The 18,694-nt window shown below is 54.9% G+C and overlaps 1 protein-coding gene across 25 annotated transcripts in view; it reads left to right on the top strand.

The window, feature by feature from the left end:
* Positions 1 to 18,694, top strand: part of GRAMD1B (GRAM domain containing 1B) — a 242,487-nt gene that overhangs the window by 217,340 nt on the left and 6,453 nt on the right. For 16 of the 25 annotated variants that reach the window (XM_082683735.1, XM_082683746.1, XM_082683754.1 and 13 more), the window contains 12 exons: positions 527 to 607; positions 3,179 to 3,294; positions 5,095 to 5,251; positions 6,552 to 6,741; positions 8,277 to 8,420; positions 9,224 to 9,342; positions 9,599 to 9,741; positions 10,790 to 10,893; positions 11,371 to 11,574; positions 12,610 to 12,700; positions 16,230 to 16,337; positions 16,585 to 16,774. In XM_082683735.1, coding sequence (XP_082539861.1) covers positions 527 to 607; positions 3,179 to 3,294; positions 5,095 to 5,251; positions 6,552 to 6,741; positions 8,277 to 8,420; positions 9,224 to 9,342; positions 9,599 to 9,741; positions 10,790 to 10,893; positions 11,371 to 11,574; positions 12,610 to 12,700; positions 16,230 to 16,337; positions 16,585 to 16,774 — 1,647 coding nt within the window. The remainder of the gene's footprint in view (positions 1 to 526; positions 608 to 3,178; positions 3,295 to 5,094; positions 5,252 to 6,551; positions 6,742 to 8,276; positions 8,421 to 9,223; positions 9,343 to 9,598; positions 9,742 to 10,789; positions 10,894 to 11,370; positions 11,575 to 12,609; positions 12,701 to 16,229; positions 16,338 to 16,584; positions 16,775 to 18,694) is intronic. The other 9 variants (XM_082683755.1, XM_082683756.1, XM_082683758.1 and 6 more) reach the window with 1 other exon arrangement.

Raw genomic sequence — 18,694 nt, forward strand, 5'->3', positions numbered from 1 at the left:
TCCTTCCCACGTGTTCTATGGGTCCCCCCTAACATGTAAGCACAGTAAGAGCCAGCCTTTCTGTTTTGATTGTCATTGTACCCCAAATATGCAAAATCATACCCAGCACGTACTGTATTCAAATATTTGTTGAATTAGCGAATGAGAGGGTGAGAAGGTTTGTCTTCTCTTACCCAAAGTCTGGCTCACGGCTCACCACTTAACCCGGGTCCAGTCAGTGGGTGAGGAAAGTTGTTTTATGGAGATGAAAACCTCCCAAGCAGAGGGACATGCGCCTTGGAAAGCAGGGGTGAATACCGAAGGACTTAGGGCCACTGTGGACTTGGAGGTCCCAAGTGCCTGGGCCCCATGGGCTGGTCCCTCTCACTAGAGTACGTGGGTGTCATGGTCGTGGATAACTGAGTCCGTAGTATTTGGGGAGGAAGTCAGCAGCTTTCCTTAAAAGGATGAAGCACACTATCTCATCTCCCTCCATTATATTGTGAGTCTTAAAGGATTCTTCTTGCTGTCTTCTGTTCCCACCTAGCACTTTTTCACATCGTTTGGGGCCCGGGACAGGACATACATGATGATGTTCCGGCTCTGGCAGAATGCTCTCCTGGAAAAGGTGAGTACTGCCCGGCTGCTTCCGTCCTTCAGCCTAGGACGCACATCCACCTGGACTGTTCTTTCCCCTGGGGTGAGGGCTCCTTGGCGAGAGTGGGCTTCCGTGACATGGGCTGGTTCCAGAGCAGCCCGTGTGTCATCAAGGTTCTGGAAGTCCCCCAGACTTGGGTGAGTTCTCTGTTCTCCTCCTGGTGGTGTTCTTTGAGCTGCCCAGTCGTTGCCTGGAGCAAGGCCCTCGCTGACTTCAGGCACTTCCATTCCACCGTCTGAAACATGCCAGGGTTTGTGAGACCTGCAGAGGTGGAAAGGACTGTCAGGGAGGAATCCGTTTCTATACTCACAGGTTCCTAGAGGCAGAGGCCTGTCACACCTCGCAGATCACATGGGGAAGGGAAGGAGACCACTGTCCGTTAGGAGGTAGAGAGCATACGGGGAAAGCATGGGCAAGAGCTTTCCTTGTGGCTTTTGCAGGAAGGAATGGTGAGGCCGGGTAAGGGCCAACCAGGTTTAGGATTGGCTTGTTTGAATAATCAGGCCTTGGGACATGGAGACTGTCTCTGGAATCCTGTCGCTGGGATACCTAAGGCCAGGTAACATGGGCCCCGACTGTAAGGAGCTAGGAGAGAAGGGGCTTGAGGGTCCAGGCTTTGGATTGGCCAGTGACATATAAAACGTGCCCTTCTCGGAGAGTTGTTTTCTGTCTCCAGGAATTAGCTAACCCTGGGGCGGACATTCCCTCACCGGTCGGCAAAGACTCGGATGCCAGAGCATCAAAAATTCAGAAAACGGGAAAATAGAGTTAATATATCCCCCTAATCTGACGATTCGAGTGTATGAGGGACTCTGAGGGGACACGGATATTGGTGATGATATGGCCACATTCCTTCGAGAACTCCCACTCAGATGCCCGGGCCAGTGCGGGGGAGAGTGTTGGGAAATCAGCCCCAAGCCAGGGCAAGAGACACGGTAGAAAAGTTACATGGTTATAATTATATACATGACACATATTTATCCACCTTGACTCTTAAGCAATCTAAAGTAAACTGGGCAGACTTTATTATTTAGAATTTCTTTTGACCTGAAGGCCTATAGCCCTGGCCCGAATCCAGGTTGACTTATCTGCGCTGCGATCTTCTGCCTTTAGTAGCCATCAGTAATAGTAAAATGATTGTGTATTTGAACCTCCACTGGCAGGTTGGCATTTTTCATTCAGTTCACGGACACTGTCCTTTCTGAATAAGACAGAAGCTCTGACACAGCAGAGGTCTGCCGACTGTCCTGGTCCTGCTTGCGGTCCGGCAGGCCGAGCCTGGCGGACGGATCAGAGAGGGGTGCGTGGAGAAGGGGGGTGGAGACAAAGGGGAGGACGTGGTGAGGCAGCGAGGCAAACGTGTCTCAGGCGGGGTGAATGATCTACGTCAGGCCCGGAGATGGGAGGCAGGGGGCCCGGAGAAAGGAGGAGGAGATGCCTCCCTCTGACTTGGTGAGGGCCAGCACCGGCCGGCTCAGAGGGAGCCCTGGGCTGTGCCATTCTGGACAGTTCTCCTCAGCTGGCAGGCCAGAAGCACTGCCTGCTTCCTAAACCACACGAGGAAAGGCTGATCTCGGAGAATTCTCAGTTTCTTTATGATCTGTTGATGGGAACCGCTCTTTAAGTTCGATGTAAAATATTTCTTTGTGTTTTGACTCCTTCTGTTTTTCCTTAAGGCCCTGGCCCTCTTTCTCACATCCTGACCCTGCCACCTTCTGCCCCGCTCCCACATGAGGACTCCTCCATGTCCCTCCTGTCGTTGTTTTTTCCACATTCTGTTGCCTCTTTTCCCACAAATCTGAACCCCACGGGAGCTCACTTTTCTCAGGACAGAGCTTTTGAGGAGGGCACGTAGGCCCGTGGTGAAATAAGGACGTGGGGCTAGCAGCACCCAGAACTGTAGGCAGACTCATTCTGGCGGAGAAGAAAGAAGGAGGTGTGGAGGTAGCCAGGAGAGGGTTGGATGTGCTCCCCTTTGAGGCCCCTTCAATGATGAGCACATAGGCTTCTTTCTAGCCACAGGAAATGTCCGACGACGGAATGGCCACCTTCGAGGTCACACCTCGTTCTGTGAAGCAGTGGGGCCTGTTTGCGTGGTCACCGTTAGTATGAGGAGGTTTCTGTGTATTGGGGAGACTGCCTCCAGGAACCAGGTCCTCATCAGAAGCTCTGTGATCGCTTTGGCTCTAAGATTCACATTGATTGATCATGCTTAATGCTCGACCTCTTCCATGGAAGCAGAACATGGGTAGTTACCATCCTGAAGCGGGCAGTGGATCCCATTACGCAGACCTGAGTTGTGGGAACAGGCCCAGGTTCCTGGCTTGGCTGGAGGCTGTATCTTTAGGCAGAAGATTGGTGTCTTGATGCGATCCTGGGAGGAGGTACAAGGAAGTGAAAGCAGCATTGCTCTCCACTTAGTCCGGCAAGGGAGAATGGAGGTCCGCTTCTCCTACCCCCAAGGGAGTCCAGCTCAGTGCCTCTGTGTAGCATGGGGGTCCCAAGGAAGGAAAGGTCAGAGTCCCTCTGTTGTCCCCGCAGCCCCTCTGCCCCAAGGAGCTCTGGCACTTCGTTCACCAGTGCTACGGGAATGAACTGGGCCTTACCAGTGACGACGAGGACTACGTGCCCCCTGATGACGACTTCAACACGATGGGGTGAGCAAGGCAGAGGGGCAGCTGCCCAGGGAGCTCCTCCAAGAGGGGCTGGGATGCTGGTGGCAGCCTCCCTAGGGAGCGTTGCCTGAGTGAGGGGGAAGAGTGGGAAGACCCTCGCAGGCAGAGGGAAGAGCCAGTGGGTGGCTGGACAGAATGAACAAAGGGCCAGCAGGAGGAGGAGAGAGGCCGGGGCCGGATCCTGAAGGCCTTTTGGCCAGTGCAACGATTGGATTTTATTCCGCAAATGGGCTGGGAAGCCGTGGGAAGGCTTTGAGTTGGTAATGGATAAGATCTGAGTTAACGTTTTTAACAGGATCGCTCTGGCTCCTGCATTGGAAATAGACCAGGGAGGAACAAGGGCGGTGGGCTGAGAGGCTGAGAGGCTGTTGAGTAATTGAGATCCGATAGAGGAGAGGTGAAGGGGTTCGGGCGGGGAGGACAGCAATAGAAGTGGCAGGCAGTGGTTCGTTGCTGAATATATTTTGAAAGTGGAATCAGGTCTATTTTGAAGGATTTGCTGACAGATTGGAAAGGAACCAAAGATAGCTTTAAGGTTTCCTTGGATTTATCAGCCGGAAGCCTAGGGCTGTTTCAAACCGAGATGGACAGCGCTACAGAACAGACTTTGGGGGAAGATCAGGCAAGTTGGGTTTGAGATGACAGCCGGCCAAATGGAGATGTCACATAGACATTTGTGGATGTGAGTGTGGAGTTTACCGGGGAAGTGTGGGCGAGGTGCCTAAACCTGGGAATTAGGAGTGGCTAGCTAGGAGATTAGCCACAACCACAAATGGTTGGATGAACATAGGAAGTTCGAGGACTGGGCCTGGGAGCACTCAGCAGGAGGAAGCAGCAGCAAAAGAAATCCTGAAGGAACATCTAGCCAGGTAGGAGGAATGCTAGGAGAGCTCACATGCTCGGAGCCAAGGGAAGGAAGCTTTGAGAGAAGGGAGCGTCGCTGTATCCCGTGTTGTTGATGTGTTGAGAAGGAAGGATGGGGCCTCGAAGCCGTACTAGCCTTGCTCGAGGTGGGCAGGTAGATAGAGGCCTGGTGGTGGCATGCGAGGCACAGAGCCGTGGAAAGCAGGGAAAGCGCGTGGAGTAGTGACCCTCAGTAGTGATGATACCCCTTAATCTCGGTGAACATCTGCCTGTCTTGAGCAGACGTGTCATGGGATACTCAGAGTTGTCTTGTGTCCAGGTGGGGTGATAGGCAAAGTGTGAGTCAGATGTTGATCACAGGGTTGATTTCTCCCTTGGGAGAGGCTGAAGTGTCCCTAGACAGGCACCCACCCTTCTCTCAAGAAGGGTTCCCCTTCCGGTGTCCAGGGCAAAGAAGCTCACTAGTTAGGATCCTGAATCTGGGTGTTATCACCAAAGGACACTTGTGGAGGGTCCCATCCTCATCACTCTGTGGGAAATAAAATGTATTCTCAGAATGTCCCAGGTGTTTCTGTCAGTGGTGAGGTTGGGATGGGGTGGGGTGCCATGGAAGAAAGATCGTTTATGACATGGAACAGTCATAGGTTGGGGTTATAGGGTAGGGTTAAATCTAAGGAGAGTATGCAGAAAATAGGTGACTTTGGAGCCAGAAATCATACCTGGGGAGGGGAGTGCGAGGTGGGGAGGAGGTTTCGGGAATGTTGTGTAGCAGGGAGGTGGTGTTTAGAGGAAGATCCTGGCTACAGTGAAGAAGCAAGAAAGCCCATAGTTGGGGACAGGTAGACAGATGTGAGGTTCTTAGAATAGTCAGCGGTCTTGACTGCCGAGGGGACAGGGATTCGTGCTGTCGTCTCTCAGCTACTGTGAGGAGATCCCCGTGGAAGAGAACGAAGTGAACGACAGCTCATCCAAAAGCAGCATCGAGACCAAGCCGGATGCCAGTCCGCAGCTCCCCAAGAAGTCCATCACCAACAGCACGCTGACGTCCACAGGGAGCAGCGAGGCCCCTGTCTCGGTATGGGCAATGGGACCTTTCTTCTGCCCCTTGTCCTGTAGTCGGTGTTTCCCAGCCCAGTGCACTCTCCCCAGCACCCCGGCCTGGGGCACGGGGAGAAGGGAGGTTGCTTACCCTGTGGCGAGGTGATTCAGGGAGGCCTCCAGGAGCCTACGGGCTCTCTTGTTCTTTTTTTTTTTTTTAAAGATTTTATTTATTTGACAGAGAGAGATCACAAGTAGGCAGAGAGGCAGGCAGAGAGAGAGGAAGGGAAACTGGTTCTCTGCTGAGCAGAGAGCCCGATGCGGGGCTCGATCCCAGGACCCTGGGATCATGACCTGAGCCGAAGGCAGAGGCTTAACCCACTGAGCCACCCAGGCGCCCCAAGGGCTCTCTTGTTCTGATGCTGTAATCCTGTGCCTTGGATACAAGGTTTTATTTGGCTAGTGAGCATACGAAAACCATTCCAAGTTCATGGTGTGACTGCTCCAGGTCAGGTCAGCCCCTCTATGGAGAACTATCCCAGGTCTTTTTTTTTTTTTTTTTTAACTGCCTTGATACAAGGTCAAAATTACATGTGAATCTAGGGCTGCAATCTGTTATCTGTTCAGTCATTCGACAATTAGTTTTTGAGTTCCTAGTGTATACGCTCCTGGTTTATTTTTCCACTGTGCTAGACTTTGCGAAAGAGATAAAAACATGTTAAGAAAGGCCTTTGTTCTCTGAGACTTGGCTACAGAAGGGATGGGAACTTGACAGAGGAAGTGTTGGGTGTGCACTGGCGGCTTGAAGAATGGGCGGGGATTCTTGGAAAGGATTCCCAGATCGGGGAGACACATACTCCATTGGCTCAGGGGTCAGACCTTAGAATGAAAACGTCATTCATCTGTGCCTAATCTCCATTTTCCATCTCTAAGGTTGTCCTAAAAATAAAAAGGTTTGTCTCTGTTCCCTTCTAGGGCTAAGGGGAGAATAAATTAAAAAGCACTTAGGAAGATTTGAAGCCTCTTAGCACATGAGCACTCGTGAGAGGCAGGCCGACCTGTTGTAGCAGGGGGACATGTGGCTCCGGGAGCTGACTCTGCTGGATGCTAGGGCTGGGGCACTGTGTGATGGTAGTACAAGGTCAGAACCTTCTACTGGGTTCTCCTGCCTTCCATGGAAGAGCTGGGGAAAACCCCTAGAGCAGGACTCCAGCCCAGCCCCTGAGGGGCTGTGTTGTGAACGTGAGAGCTCCCTGGGCCAGGTCCCTAGTCTCCCTTTGGAGAGGAGACCCAGAGCAGTTTGCCCTGTTTGGGTGACCCCTCTGTCTCCACCCCAGTTCGATGGGCTGCCCCTGGAGGAGGAGGTGCTGGAGGGCGAGGGCTCCCTGGAGAAGGAGCTTGCCATTGACAACATCATTGGCGAGAAGATTGAGATCATTGCGCCTGTCACCTCCCCTTCGCTGGACTTCAATGACAACGAGGACATCCCCACTGAGCTCAGTGACTCTTCCGACACCCATGATGAAGGTGGGCATTCGAAAGTGGGTGTGCGGAGCCGCCCTTTCTCTCTCCGTTTGAAGGCTAATAGGATGTCCCTGTGTGGAGGCTGGAGTCCGTTGGTCTCTGGGTTTCTGGTGGATGGGTGGGTTCGTGTGTCATTAACATACGGGCATTTTCTGGAGAGCCACTGCAGGATCCTTCTCATTCCGTATTTGTTTATCAGTACTGAATGGGTCATGTGTTGTCCTGCAGTCCGGTATTGCCACTAAAGTTCCTCCTGTTGACCAGACTTGCCTGGCACCTCTGTTCTCATAGAGATGCAAGGCAAGGCGGTGTTTACGTGCCATGGGAAAGTGCCAGTCAGCCGCTTCCTGGAACAATGCGATCCTACTAGAAGCTTGCTCTAGTGACGCCAGCATTGGCTTTTTAGACCAGGCTGCAAGAAAAGGTGTCGCCGGGTCACTCAGACTCTGGAACCTGCCCTGCTCTCTAGTATTTCTAGGTAGTACTTCTTTTGGGTCAGGTTCTAGGACCAGGGTCTGGTGTGCATTGCCTCTGGCATTCTGGGGCTGAGGGGCCTGATTTTCGGTATTGATGAAACGGTTGATCCACGGACTTGGGGGGTTAGGCTAGGACTAGCACGTGTACGTAGACAGTGCTCACTTAAATACCTGTGGACCGTCTCTCCGATGGTCCCCTGGAGTCGTGTCCTCACCTTCAGCCAGCTCCCCCAGTCCCATCTAGGATGCAAGGCCAGTGCCAGTGATTGCACAGGTCGGGTACTGCACAACATGCACATCAACTCAGACATGACCATTTCCCCCTCCGACGGTGCTTATCCTGTCCGGTCATGGGCATTGGCTCTGTATGATTCTGAGCCGCAGAGGCACCAGGAATGTCAGCTTCTTGCTTGAGACCACACAGCAGCCTCTGTAGGTGCAGTGATTAAGGACTCTGGGGTGCCGAGGGCTTGGGGTGTCGGGACTTTAGCAATACACCTAGGAGTAGTCCCAGGCACATTCTCCCGGAGCAGATAGAAACCTGAGAAAAGTGACAGGCATTGAAATCCTGGGGGAGGCCGGCCGCCTAATGAAAGAGGAGCCAGCTCTGTGTAGTTAGAGAGGGTCGCCCTGCAGTCCAGCCGAGCTGGACATTCCAGATGAACCCATGTCCCTTTAATGCCCCTGTGCCATAGTTGCAGGGGCAACTATGTGTCCTCCGTCATGCTTAACTTACAGATTCTGGATAACTGATAGCTTTTAGGTTCAGGAAATCCTCCTTCATTTTAATCTTCATCTGAGAGCAGCTTCCTTAGCAAGGCTTAACAATGGAAAAACAAGCAGAACATTCCCATAGTCTTTGTCAAGGAAGGGTACCGGTTCGAGTGAGCTGTGTGTGTGCTGGCAAAGGAGGAGACGGACAGATGGTGAGGTCATGAGCCGCTACCCACGAGGGCTGCTCTTGCCCCTCAGGGGCCCATGACCCTGAAGTCCCCTGGCGGTTGTCCCTGGGGCCGCCTGCCCTCAGCCCTCATTCCCTCCTTCTCATCCTCTGCTGTGCAGGGGAGGTCCAGGCCTTCTATGAGGACCTGAGCGGCCGGCAGTACGTGAACGAGGTCTTCAACTTCAGTGTGGACAAGCTCTACGACCTGCTGTTCACAGACTCGCCCTTCCAGCGGGACTTCATGGAGCAGCGGCGCTTCTCTGGTCAGTTCCTCTCGGGACACGCGTCGTCCTCTCCTTCCCAAGTTTCCTCCCCACCAGGGAGCAAGACTGCCCAGGGTTCATGGTCTCGCAGAGAAGCGCCTCGAGCCCTTACTGCCAGGCACCCCCCAGTGCGCCAAGCACGTGACACCATCTCGTGTAACCCTTGGGCCTGCCGCGTGTGCGAGCATTGCGATCCCTGGGGTTACTGGTGAGGGACCCCGAGCTCCAGCTTCCAGCTCTCCTCACTTTGCCTAGGGGCCATGTTGCTCAGTTGGGCGTGAGCCAGGATTCACATCCAGGACGTTGCACCTCCTTCCTGCTTTGCTCCCATCTCGCCCCCCTGCCCCTGTTCTGCCCCACCACAGGGGCTGCCGCTCTGGCCATGAAAGAACATCCGGGCATCAGCGTCGCCCTCTGCCAGGAGGGGAGAGCAGACGGAGGGCACCCAGAGGCCATGCCTTAGAGGAGAGGACTTGTTCCCAAAGATCCCAGGCCCTCGCCACAGTGACTCCAGTGTTGCCAGCACCCCCGCAGGTGGCCCCCGGACGGCCTGTCCCGGCCCCAGGAACAATCAGCACTCTGGAGCCCTGTGCAGAATTTCGGCAGCGCTACAATGGGCCTCTTTCTGTTTTGACTCCCCCCTCCTCCTACCCTCCTCCCGGGGCCCTTGGGCTCCCATTGGCTTCCCATTGGGGGCCAGCCGGCCGCCAGTACAGTCAAGGGTTCACTCGAAGGGGAAATTCAGAGATGGCACGGGCCTGCCTCCCTCCCACCCTCATTCCGGGGCTCTTCTCCACCCTCAGATATCATCTTCCACCCGTGGAAGAAGGAAGAGAACGGAAACCAGAGCCGAGTGATCCTGTACACCATCACCCTCACCAACCCTCTGGCTCCGAAAACTGCCACCGTCAGGGAGACGCAGGTGAGCTGCGGGCGGGGGCACAGAGGAGCGGCGGGAAGAGCCTCTGCCCCGTCTGAGGGATTGAGGGTAGACGGTGTGAAGAGGAATCTGGGTGCCTGTGTCATTGCGCCCCGAGGCGGGGACACTTGCCGGGCTGCCGTTTCCCCAGGTTCGGGGTCCCCGTCTCCGCCCAGAAGCCGGGGGTGGGTGCGGGGAGAGAAGGGAGGGTGGCACTCTCCCCAGCACGTCTGCTCAGTTTCGTCCCCTGTCCCCACAGACCATGTACAAGGCGAGCCAGGAGAGCGAATGCTACGTGATCGACGCTGAGGTCCTCACGCACGACGTGCCCTACCACGACTACTTCTACACCATCAACCGCTACACACTCACCCGCGTGGCTCGGAACAAGAGTCGGCTCAGGTGGGTGACCGGAGCGCCCTGTGGGTTCCGGGAGGCGCCCTGCGTGTGCGCATGTCCTCGCTTGTGTGGTCGCCGTTAAGATGGGGCTTTGGTGAAGAGCCCCAGGGAGCCCTCTCAGGAGTCGAGACGTTCCGAGCCCCACGTCTCAGAAAGGGTCCGTGTCATTCTCATCCTCTTCTTTAAAAATACTTTTCTGTCGGGTGCCTGTGCACCTCCATGTCTCTCCTCCCTCCTGCCCCACACCATGTCTAGGCTTCTCTCTTCCTGCTTTTTCGAAGTGTCTCTTGATGACACGTCCTTTCTGTCCAGGCCACCCAGAGGCAGCTTCTTACGGATGCACCCCCCCCCCCGAAGGGCGCCCCTCCCCTGTAACCCGTGACATTTGCCTGGTGGCAGGGCGGAAGGGGATGGTGGGGTGACTCGCAAGCATCAGTTTGCTCGCATTAGGCCGCGGTGTCCCCGAGTACAGCAGGGAAGGGGGCCAGGCAGCCTTAAAAAACGGGAGCATTAACTGGGAGCTGTGGTGACACGGGGCCATGGAGGAGAGGAGGAGAAGGGGCTGGTGTGCAGACGGCATGGGCAGCAGAGAGACCCGTGACTGGGAGAGAGAATACTTGGAAAAATGCAAGAGCGGGTGTGCTCTTGGGAAGTGGAGAGGCGGGAGCCAGGGCCGGTGGCAGATGACTCCCCTAATGGTCAGAGTGATGGAACCCCAGAGCCTGATCTGGACAAGCAGATGTCTGCAGAAGAAGACAAGGACCCCCGCGGCCGGCCGGCGGCCTGGCCCCATCTGAAGGAGGCGGTGTGGCCTCATGAAAGACCTGTGGGCCCACAGTCCGGAGCCCTGCTATGTTAGCCTTTGGTCTGCCGGACTGTTCTGGAAGTCCCATTTTCTCACCTGTAAAGGGAGGGTCCATCTGCCCATTCCACGGACCTTCGGCAGTGCTCAGGGAGCTGAGATGACACCGTGGGTGTGGTGCGAAGGGCCTGTCCCGGTAGAGCGGGGATCCCGGGAGACGGCTGATCTCGCTCCTGGCTTGTTCCTCAGGGTCTCCACAGAGCTGCGCTACCGCAAACAGCCCTGGGGCTTGGTGAAGACGTTCATCGAGAAGAACTTCTGGAGTGGGCTGGAGGACTACTTCCGCCACCTCGGTGAGCAGGGCTGCAGCCGTCGGCACTGGTGCAGCAGGGCTCACATGGGCTCGGCCGCACAGCTGCCGCTGTTGGGCATGGGAAACACGGAGGTGGGGACCACATGTAACCACCACATCTCATCACACGGGGGGTAATTCGGTATGGAGAGGAAGGGTGAGCCTGGGAATGCATCCGGGAGGACCTGAGACGTGCCCCCAGCTGTCTGCGTGGGGGCGCGGATGTTGGGAACCTATGTTTCTGCACAGTGTTGAGCAAAACCCAGAGTGGGGGGTCTGGCTGGGGGTACGTCCCAGTAGAACTTCTGAGGCTCGTTGCTGCCCCCAAGGGACCCCTGCCCTCCCACTCAGTGTCCCCGAGTGCAGCGTGGGAAACGGGTTCTCGGAGAGAGGGCTCAGCTGGCCGGAGGCAGCGTTGTCTCTGGAGGCCAGCGGGTCGAGCTGCAGGTGGAGGCAGGTGGCATTCTGTCTCGGACAGAGAGCGAGCTGACCAAGACGGAGAGCACGTACCTGGCTGAGATGCACAGACAGTCTCCCAAAGAGAAGACCAGCAAGGCCCCGGCGGTTCGGAGGAGGAAGCGTCCCCATGCCCACCTGCGGGTGCCTCACCTGGAAGAGGTGATGAGCCCCGTCACCACACCCACCGATGAAGACGTGGGCCACAGGATCAAACACGTGGCAGGTGTGCGCCCACCGGCAGTGGGGGCGGGGCTCGGGGCCCGGAGCAGCTTGCCTGTGCTGAGTGCCGGGACCTATACGCATGCGCTTCTTTTGCGTCCGTGGGTACAGATCGTATGTTATTTGCCCCTGACTCATCATTCAGCCTCTGGATCCGCTACCTGTTTCCCTTCGCCCTTTCTGTTCCTCGGTCCCTGCTGAACCCACACGTGGGGTCTGCTGAACAGAAGTTCCCTGAACTCCCATGTCCGCCTCGATGGACTCAAACGAGCAGCTTCCAGGTTTTTGGCAAATGTACTGGGGAGAAGCCGCAGCTCAGGCCAGAGGTGCCCTCCTGACACAGATGTCAGGGAGTCTGAGGCAGCCCCCCTACCGCCCCCCCCCCGCTTTGACATGTTTCCCTCTTTGCATCCAGCCACACACAACCTCATGTCTTCACTCAGTCCCGGCGACATGTGGCCATAGGGAGCCTCAGAGACCATAGGGAGTCTCAGAGACCGCCAGTCCAGCGTCTTTCAGGCCATGCTTTGCATACCCCCCGGGGCGTGCCTCAGGGTGGGGGCAGGACCGGAGGAGGGACAGTGCCCGCCTTCTGTGTCCCCCTCCCTTATGTAGGGAATTTCTAATGTGACACGTGTGAATGCACTGAGTCTCCGAGGGGAGCTGAGACTTGTTCAGCGTCCCGGCACTAGCTGCAGACACAGCCTGAGTGGAAAGCCGGCTCTGGACCCAGCCCGGTGCGGTTGTCTGTGCCACGGCTACTTTGTCCCCGCTTCGCATGTCCTAGCTGCAAAAGGCTGTTGAGTCTCTTGTTTGTTTGGTGACTTGAATGTCCACTTCGCCTGACCCAGCCCATGACCTTGCCCTTGGGGGACTTCCCTTGCTCTTTTGGAGGGCTGGGTGTATCTGTCCGCTCATTGCTGGGAAATCATCATGGACAACTCTCCGTCATTCCCCGAAGCTCTGTGCTTGACCCCTGTCACGGTAGCCAGGGGGCTCGTGAGCCGCCGTGGTGATGGCCTCTTTACTCTCCCCACAGGTTCCACGCAGACACGGCATATCCCCGAGGACACCCCTAACGGTTTCCACCTGCAGAGTGTGTCCAAGCTGCTGCTGGTTATCAGCTGTGTGTAAGGGATCTCAGCTCTCCTCCCCACCCCTGCCCCAGCACCTCCCCTCCCTGCCCGCTGGCTCCTTGGGCGTGTGCGCACCCCTTCCCATGGCCCTGGCCTTTCTTTGTCCTCTAGCCTCCTCTCTCCAGATCACTAGTTCTGTCCGTCACTCCTTGCTGCTTTGTTTCTTTTTCTCTGTTCAATTTAGCATCTGCTGTAAGCTAGGCCCTCAGGAGGGGGAACAGAACACTGTATGCAGCATCCATGCCCTTGGCAACTCAGTTTCAAGTGGGTAAGACAGACAGGAAATTCAGAATTACTCCACTGTTGGAGAAACGCTAACACAGAGTCGCTGCACGGCATCTGAGAAGCCCATTCGTTCACGTGTGAGGGAGGTCCTGAGACTGCTCTGGTCCGGGGGCCAGGATCAGGCACTCCTGAGCCCACACTTTGGCAGGAAAGCCAGACAAAATCAATGACGACTGTCCCGGAATATATGCTTATAGTGTAAATAATTTACAAGGTTGCCATCATGTTATAAAACAGTAGGCGCAGTAATGTTCCCAGGAGGACCCTGGGCAGGGAGAGACGAAGTGGGAAGAAATGCACAGGTAGCATGGGAGGGCCCAGCTGTCCATGGGGGAGCTCAGGACGCTGGGGTCGCCCCCAAACTGCTGGGAGCAGGGAGTTCCTGGGACGGGCGGCTGAGCGCAGATTGCTGTTCTGCTTGATTCAGCCCGCTGCGGACCACCCCCGCCCCACCGCCTTCCCTGGAGATGGGGGTGTGCTGTGAGCATGGGGGGGCACAGGCAGGTGTGACATGGGAGCTGCCCAGATGGGGGTCCTGCCTGCTCTGCACTGGGGACTGCCCTGTCTCTGGGCCTTTCTTCTATGACACCTTCTCCCGACTCCGTCAGGCCCCCATAATTCATTTTCAGAGAGGCAGAAGCAGAAGCACAGCCAAACCCATCAGGAAGCCCTGGAATGTGACAGGATTGGCTTTCTGGGTTGTTGTTTTATGGCTTTAGGGCCTCTTGGCAAAGGTCAAGTGTTGTTGTTAAGTCCCTCTGCCTGCCTGTAGGAGGAGGCCTAGAGAAGAGAGGGCTGGAGGCCGGCAGGCTGGTCCAAGTAAGGGGCCGCGGCATAGGGGAGCGTGACTGTCCCTCAAGGAGGGGACGGAGGACCCGTTAGCCATCTGGTTGAAGCCGAAAAAGAGGGAGGACTGCGGTGGGCGGCTGGAGATGGTTGTGTCGTTCACAGAAATCCAGGTCAGGGTACAGAGCTGTCCGAGAAGACGCTCTGGGCTCCAGCTGTGTCCAGCGTTGCAGTAGGGAATCTGGGGGAGGCGACAGTGCTTGCTGATGTGGACCTTGGCGAGGCAGAGAACAATATGGCTTATGGATACTGATTTAGTTAGCGGTAGCATGAGAGCCCCGGGTGAGAATGAGACCATCCGAGGACAGCGCCAAGTGTGAGAAGAAATCGGGGCCATGGACGAGGCGTGGGCACCATGGGGGGGCGCGTGAGGAACATGAGGCGGTCTCTCTTCTTACCTGACTGCGTGTAACAGAAATGTAGGTGGAGATGTCTTCTGCCCGTGGCCTGGGGAGCCAAGGTCTCTTACAAAGTCACATACAAATACAAAGACATACACACATACATACACAGACAGCTGTGAAACCAGTAAGATTCCTGTTCAACAACATCCATTTGAGGGGATTCGTGCTGCCAGGTCTCTCCTGTTGGGTTTGGTAGATCAAAAACTCGAACCTCAGGTGGGTTCTGTCTGAGCTTTTCCTGCATGCAGACTTCCTGAAGGAGGCCTGCTCTTCCGAGTCGGTGTGATCGTATGGCATTAGCTGACTGTGGGGCTCCGTTAGGTTAAGATCATGGCCTTCATCATTCAACACTTAGAGGTCTGGGCTGCAAATCTGCCGACAGTGTGGGTGGAACGGGCTGCCCTGTGTCCAGCGGCCCCGAAGCGGCTCTGCCCGCCCTCCCCTGTGTGGACCACAGGCTCTTTCCTCAGACGGCTTGCAGGGGTGTCCGTGGACGTCCACGGAGCACAGGCAGGATTGTACGCACGGACCTAAATGCAGGAGGTAGGATAAATGCAGTCCACGCCAAAGAGGCAGGCGTTCAGGTCTTCTGGCGCCTGTGGGTACAGTTAGAGGCAGCGTCATTGCAAGTCAGCGTGAAATTTAGAGATTGTTTTGGAGAAGGCACAGAGCCCTGGATAGGGTCAGGGACTGGAAACTGCCAGCTCCAGGAGTATCCGCTTCTGTAATGCTGGAGGCACAGAGAAGAGCACAGTCTCGCTCTCTTCTCTCTCTAACACACACACACACACACACACACATCGAAAGGTCGAAGGCACAGCGTAAGATGTTCTTTGTTGGTCCTTTTCCATCATTCTGTCTCCCTTTTCTTGTGTGTGTCCCTAAATGTCCTCATACCGCTTTCAAGATAAAACCGGCCATCACGGGGGACCCCTGTGTGCAGGGAGCTTTCCATCCACGCCTTCAGCCCACGTACAGTGCAGCCCCAGCGGGGTAGTTAAGGGGGTTCAGAGAAGCTAGGGAACTTCATCGGAATTTCAGAACCCTGAAACATTGCACCAGCACTGTACCCAGTTCTATGTGTCTCTAGGTCCCCTTGCTCTGCAAATCATCTCTCTGCCATGAACTTGGGTCCTAAAATGATCTTTTGGCAGCCCCTGAGGCTCCTGCATTTCTTGGTGGCCCTCTGTGCCCCCAAGGTCGTCCTTACCATCTCCTGTCTCTGAGCGATGCTAGCCCAGCCCGAACAACCTCGTGACCCCCATGGGCCCGGGCAGGCATGAGGACAAGACGTTCTGTAGGGACATCATGCTAACCCCTGTTGGGCAGATCAGGTTGATAGTCCACAGCCTCGCCCTTCTGTCCCGTGTTGGGTTCGCTGGGTAGGAGGACTTGCCTCCGTGTGTCACTCTTGACGTACTAAGATCTGTTTGCAGCTGCTGTCCCTTGCTCGCTGGGTCTCCTTGTCCTCGTGTCCTCGCTTCCAGGGTTTCTTCCCCCCAGACTCAGGCGCTCTCTGGCTTGGTTACAGTGCAGCCCTCCCCATCTCCGCACTGGCCTGTTCTAACCTCTGCCTCCTCCCCATTTTTCCTCCTTGCTCCCATTAGGATCTGTTTCAGGTACTGGCTCTCTGATTGCTTCGTTTACCCTTCATCTCTTTTCCTCTCCATCTTACCTCTTCCCCCAGGCACCCTGGGTCCAGGGGGCTCCTGTGTGTGTCTCTTTCCCAATGCCTTGGCCCACGTGCCTCTCCATGGCGCTCCTGCTGTGTCCCGGCCCCTCCAGATGAGAGCGCCGCTCTCTCTCCCTCTCCCCCGCGCTGCAGCCTTCCTCCTCCCTCCCTCCCTGCCATGCTTCAGGTGACCAATGGTCAAGGACAGCAGCTGCCTCTGGAGGGGTGGGGGGTGACCCCAGGCTTTTCAAGGTTGCATGCATTCTCAGATTCCATCTCATGCCTGTCGCCTTTGTCCCCTTTGTCTCCTTCCCAGTCTGGTGCTGCTGGTCGTCCTTAACATAATGCTCTTCTACAAACTCTGGATGTTGGAATACACCACCCAGACCCTCACCGCCTGGCAGGGTCTGAGGCTCCAAGAAAGGTAATCCTTGCCTCTTCCCTGGGCCACCACCTCCACCCCCCCTGGTACCGTGCCCCCGCTCCTGCCACCCGGTCTCCGTGGGACGGCTCCGCTGCCCTTATCCAGTGGGCAACCCTTTGGGATGAGCCCATAAGTGGGCTCTGAAAACTGTCCCTGTAGCTTTAGCCTGCTTCTGACCTGGGGCACAAGGGAGCCGGGGGCATTGAGCAGAGGACAAAGCAGTCTGATGTGACTCTCTGTCCTTTAGGGGTCTGGGAGCACAGGACAGTCCACTGAGCATAACTCCAGCTGCCGGGGTACCCCTTCTTCTGCCCCACAGGTTACCCCAGTCTCAGACAGAATGGGCCCAGCTCTTGGAGTCCCAACAAAAGTACCACGATACAGAGCTCCAAAAATGGAGAGAGATCATCAAATCCTCGGTGATGCTTCTTGACCAGGTGAGATGTCCCCACTTTGTCTCCTTGCCCTCGTCTTCCGAAGATGAGCTGCTTCCCTGTGCCCTGGGAGCTCTCCCCGTCCCGTCCCCATCCTCACCCCCAGCCACCGGACCTCACCCTCCTGTTCATTCTTCCCCTGGGCCATCCACTGTTCTGATTTTAAAGTCATCCTGGAATGGGTTGTTGGAAACACAGGTGTTCTCCCCCAGTGATAACAATGAAATTTGCAGCAAGAAAGCGGTAGGTTAGAAGGTTAGAAGGTTAGAACTCTTTTATTTTTTTTCCCCCCTTGGTCACCCGTGGCCATCTGACAGGCTCTTAAAGGGGAGAATCTCCTTTCACAGAGAGTTGTCTTCCCAGAGGGCATATGTTTCTAGTTCCTTTTGCTGTATGTCCCCCCGCCCTCCCCCCTCAACACACACACACCAGCACACAATCCCCAACACGTCACTCTCCATCAGGGGCACAGATAGTCTGGGAAGATGACGTTAGTACTGCGTCATCTCTTAGTGACATGTTCTAGTGTAGATGCCTGTGTTCCTTCCAAAAACTGTGTTCATTCATCTCTTTAAGAAAATCCTCTCGGCGCAAAATCAACAAGTTTAGTTTCATCAAAGGAAGGAGCTTCTCTTCCTTCCTCCAGAAGAAGTTAACATCTTAGAACTCCTTTGTAGTGCCAGGACAGCAAGAGGCTAACTTTGTCCTCCAAGAGAATTAAGAAGATAGGAGACGCAAAATTTGTCCATTAAAATGTCTGTTCCTAAGGAGTTCTTTATGTTTGGTGGTTGGCCAGGCTTGAGATGGAATCCCAACCTTGCCACGGACTGGTTTTGTGACCTGGAGCAAGGGCTTTAATATTAGTGACTTTACAGTTTCTTCCTTTATAAAATGGGAATAACAATTGTGACTTTGTGGAATTGCTGTCAGGATTTGAGGACACGGGGGAGGCAAGGCCCTCATTAATATTAAATCTTACTCCCCTTCGTAGTGTGGTCTTAGCTGTAGATCGAGGAGAGAGCATTTTCATGTGGCTATCAGGACCCAATGTAATGTGTTCTAGAGTATCATGTTTAGCTTTGGAGCCATGGATTTTTTTGTTTTTTTTTTAACAAAAGGGGTAAATGGGATTGCAGGGGGCTTAGGAGCTCTGTGATACCAAGAAAGGTTGATCGAATTAAAGATACACTTAGGAGAAGGAAGGATGGGGCGAGGAAAACAGGATAGGCTTCAGACCTAGAGGTCCAGCAGGTAGAAGGATAGATTGAATGCTCGTGGGGCCCCAGGGGCTAGAAGTCACGGGACAGGGAGCTTCGAGTAATCAAATAAAAACAGACCACTGACAAGCTAGTCAGGAATGGAATGGGCTATTTTGAAGGCTCGAGATTCTATCACCGGAAGTGCCCAAGAGTTGACCAGGTGGTGTCAGATAAGAAACTTATGAATGAAGTAGGAGGCAGTTGGACTGAACGACCAGGTTCTTTTACAACTCCAGAAGCCGGTGTCAGGTTGGGGCCCTTTATATTGGAGCAGGGAGCGGTCAGGTGTATAGGGTGGAGGACTCAACTCTATGAGTGTTAGGATAGGTGTTTTGTTTCATTCCCTTTATTTATTTTATTTTACTTTTTAAAAGATTCTTATTTATTTATTAGAGCAGGAGAGTGAGCTCAAGCAGGGGGAGCAGGAGAGGGAGAAGCAGACTTCCTGCTCAGCAGGGACTTGATCCCCGCTGTAGGACTTGATCCTAGGACACTGAGATCATGCCCTGAGCCGAAGGCTGACGCTTAACAGACTGATACCCCCCAGGTGCCCGTTTCATTCCCTTTAAAAGTAACTTCAGGAAGATTAATAACAGACCCCTTTGGAGCATCCCTACAGAGCGAAGGGTGTATAGAAGAACCAGAGAGAAAGAAGAAAACTAGA

The sequence above is a fragment of the Mustela nivalis genome (assembly GCF_964662115.1).
Source record: "Mustela nivalis genome assembly, chromosome: 9".
NCBI lineage: Eukaryota > Metazoa > Chordata > Mammalia > Carnivora > Mustelidae > Mustela > Mustela nivalis.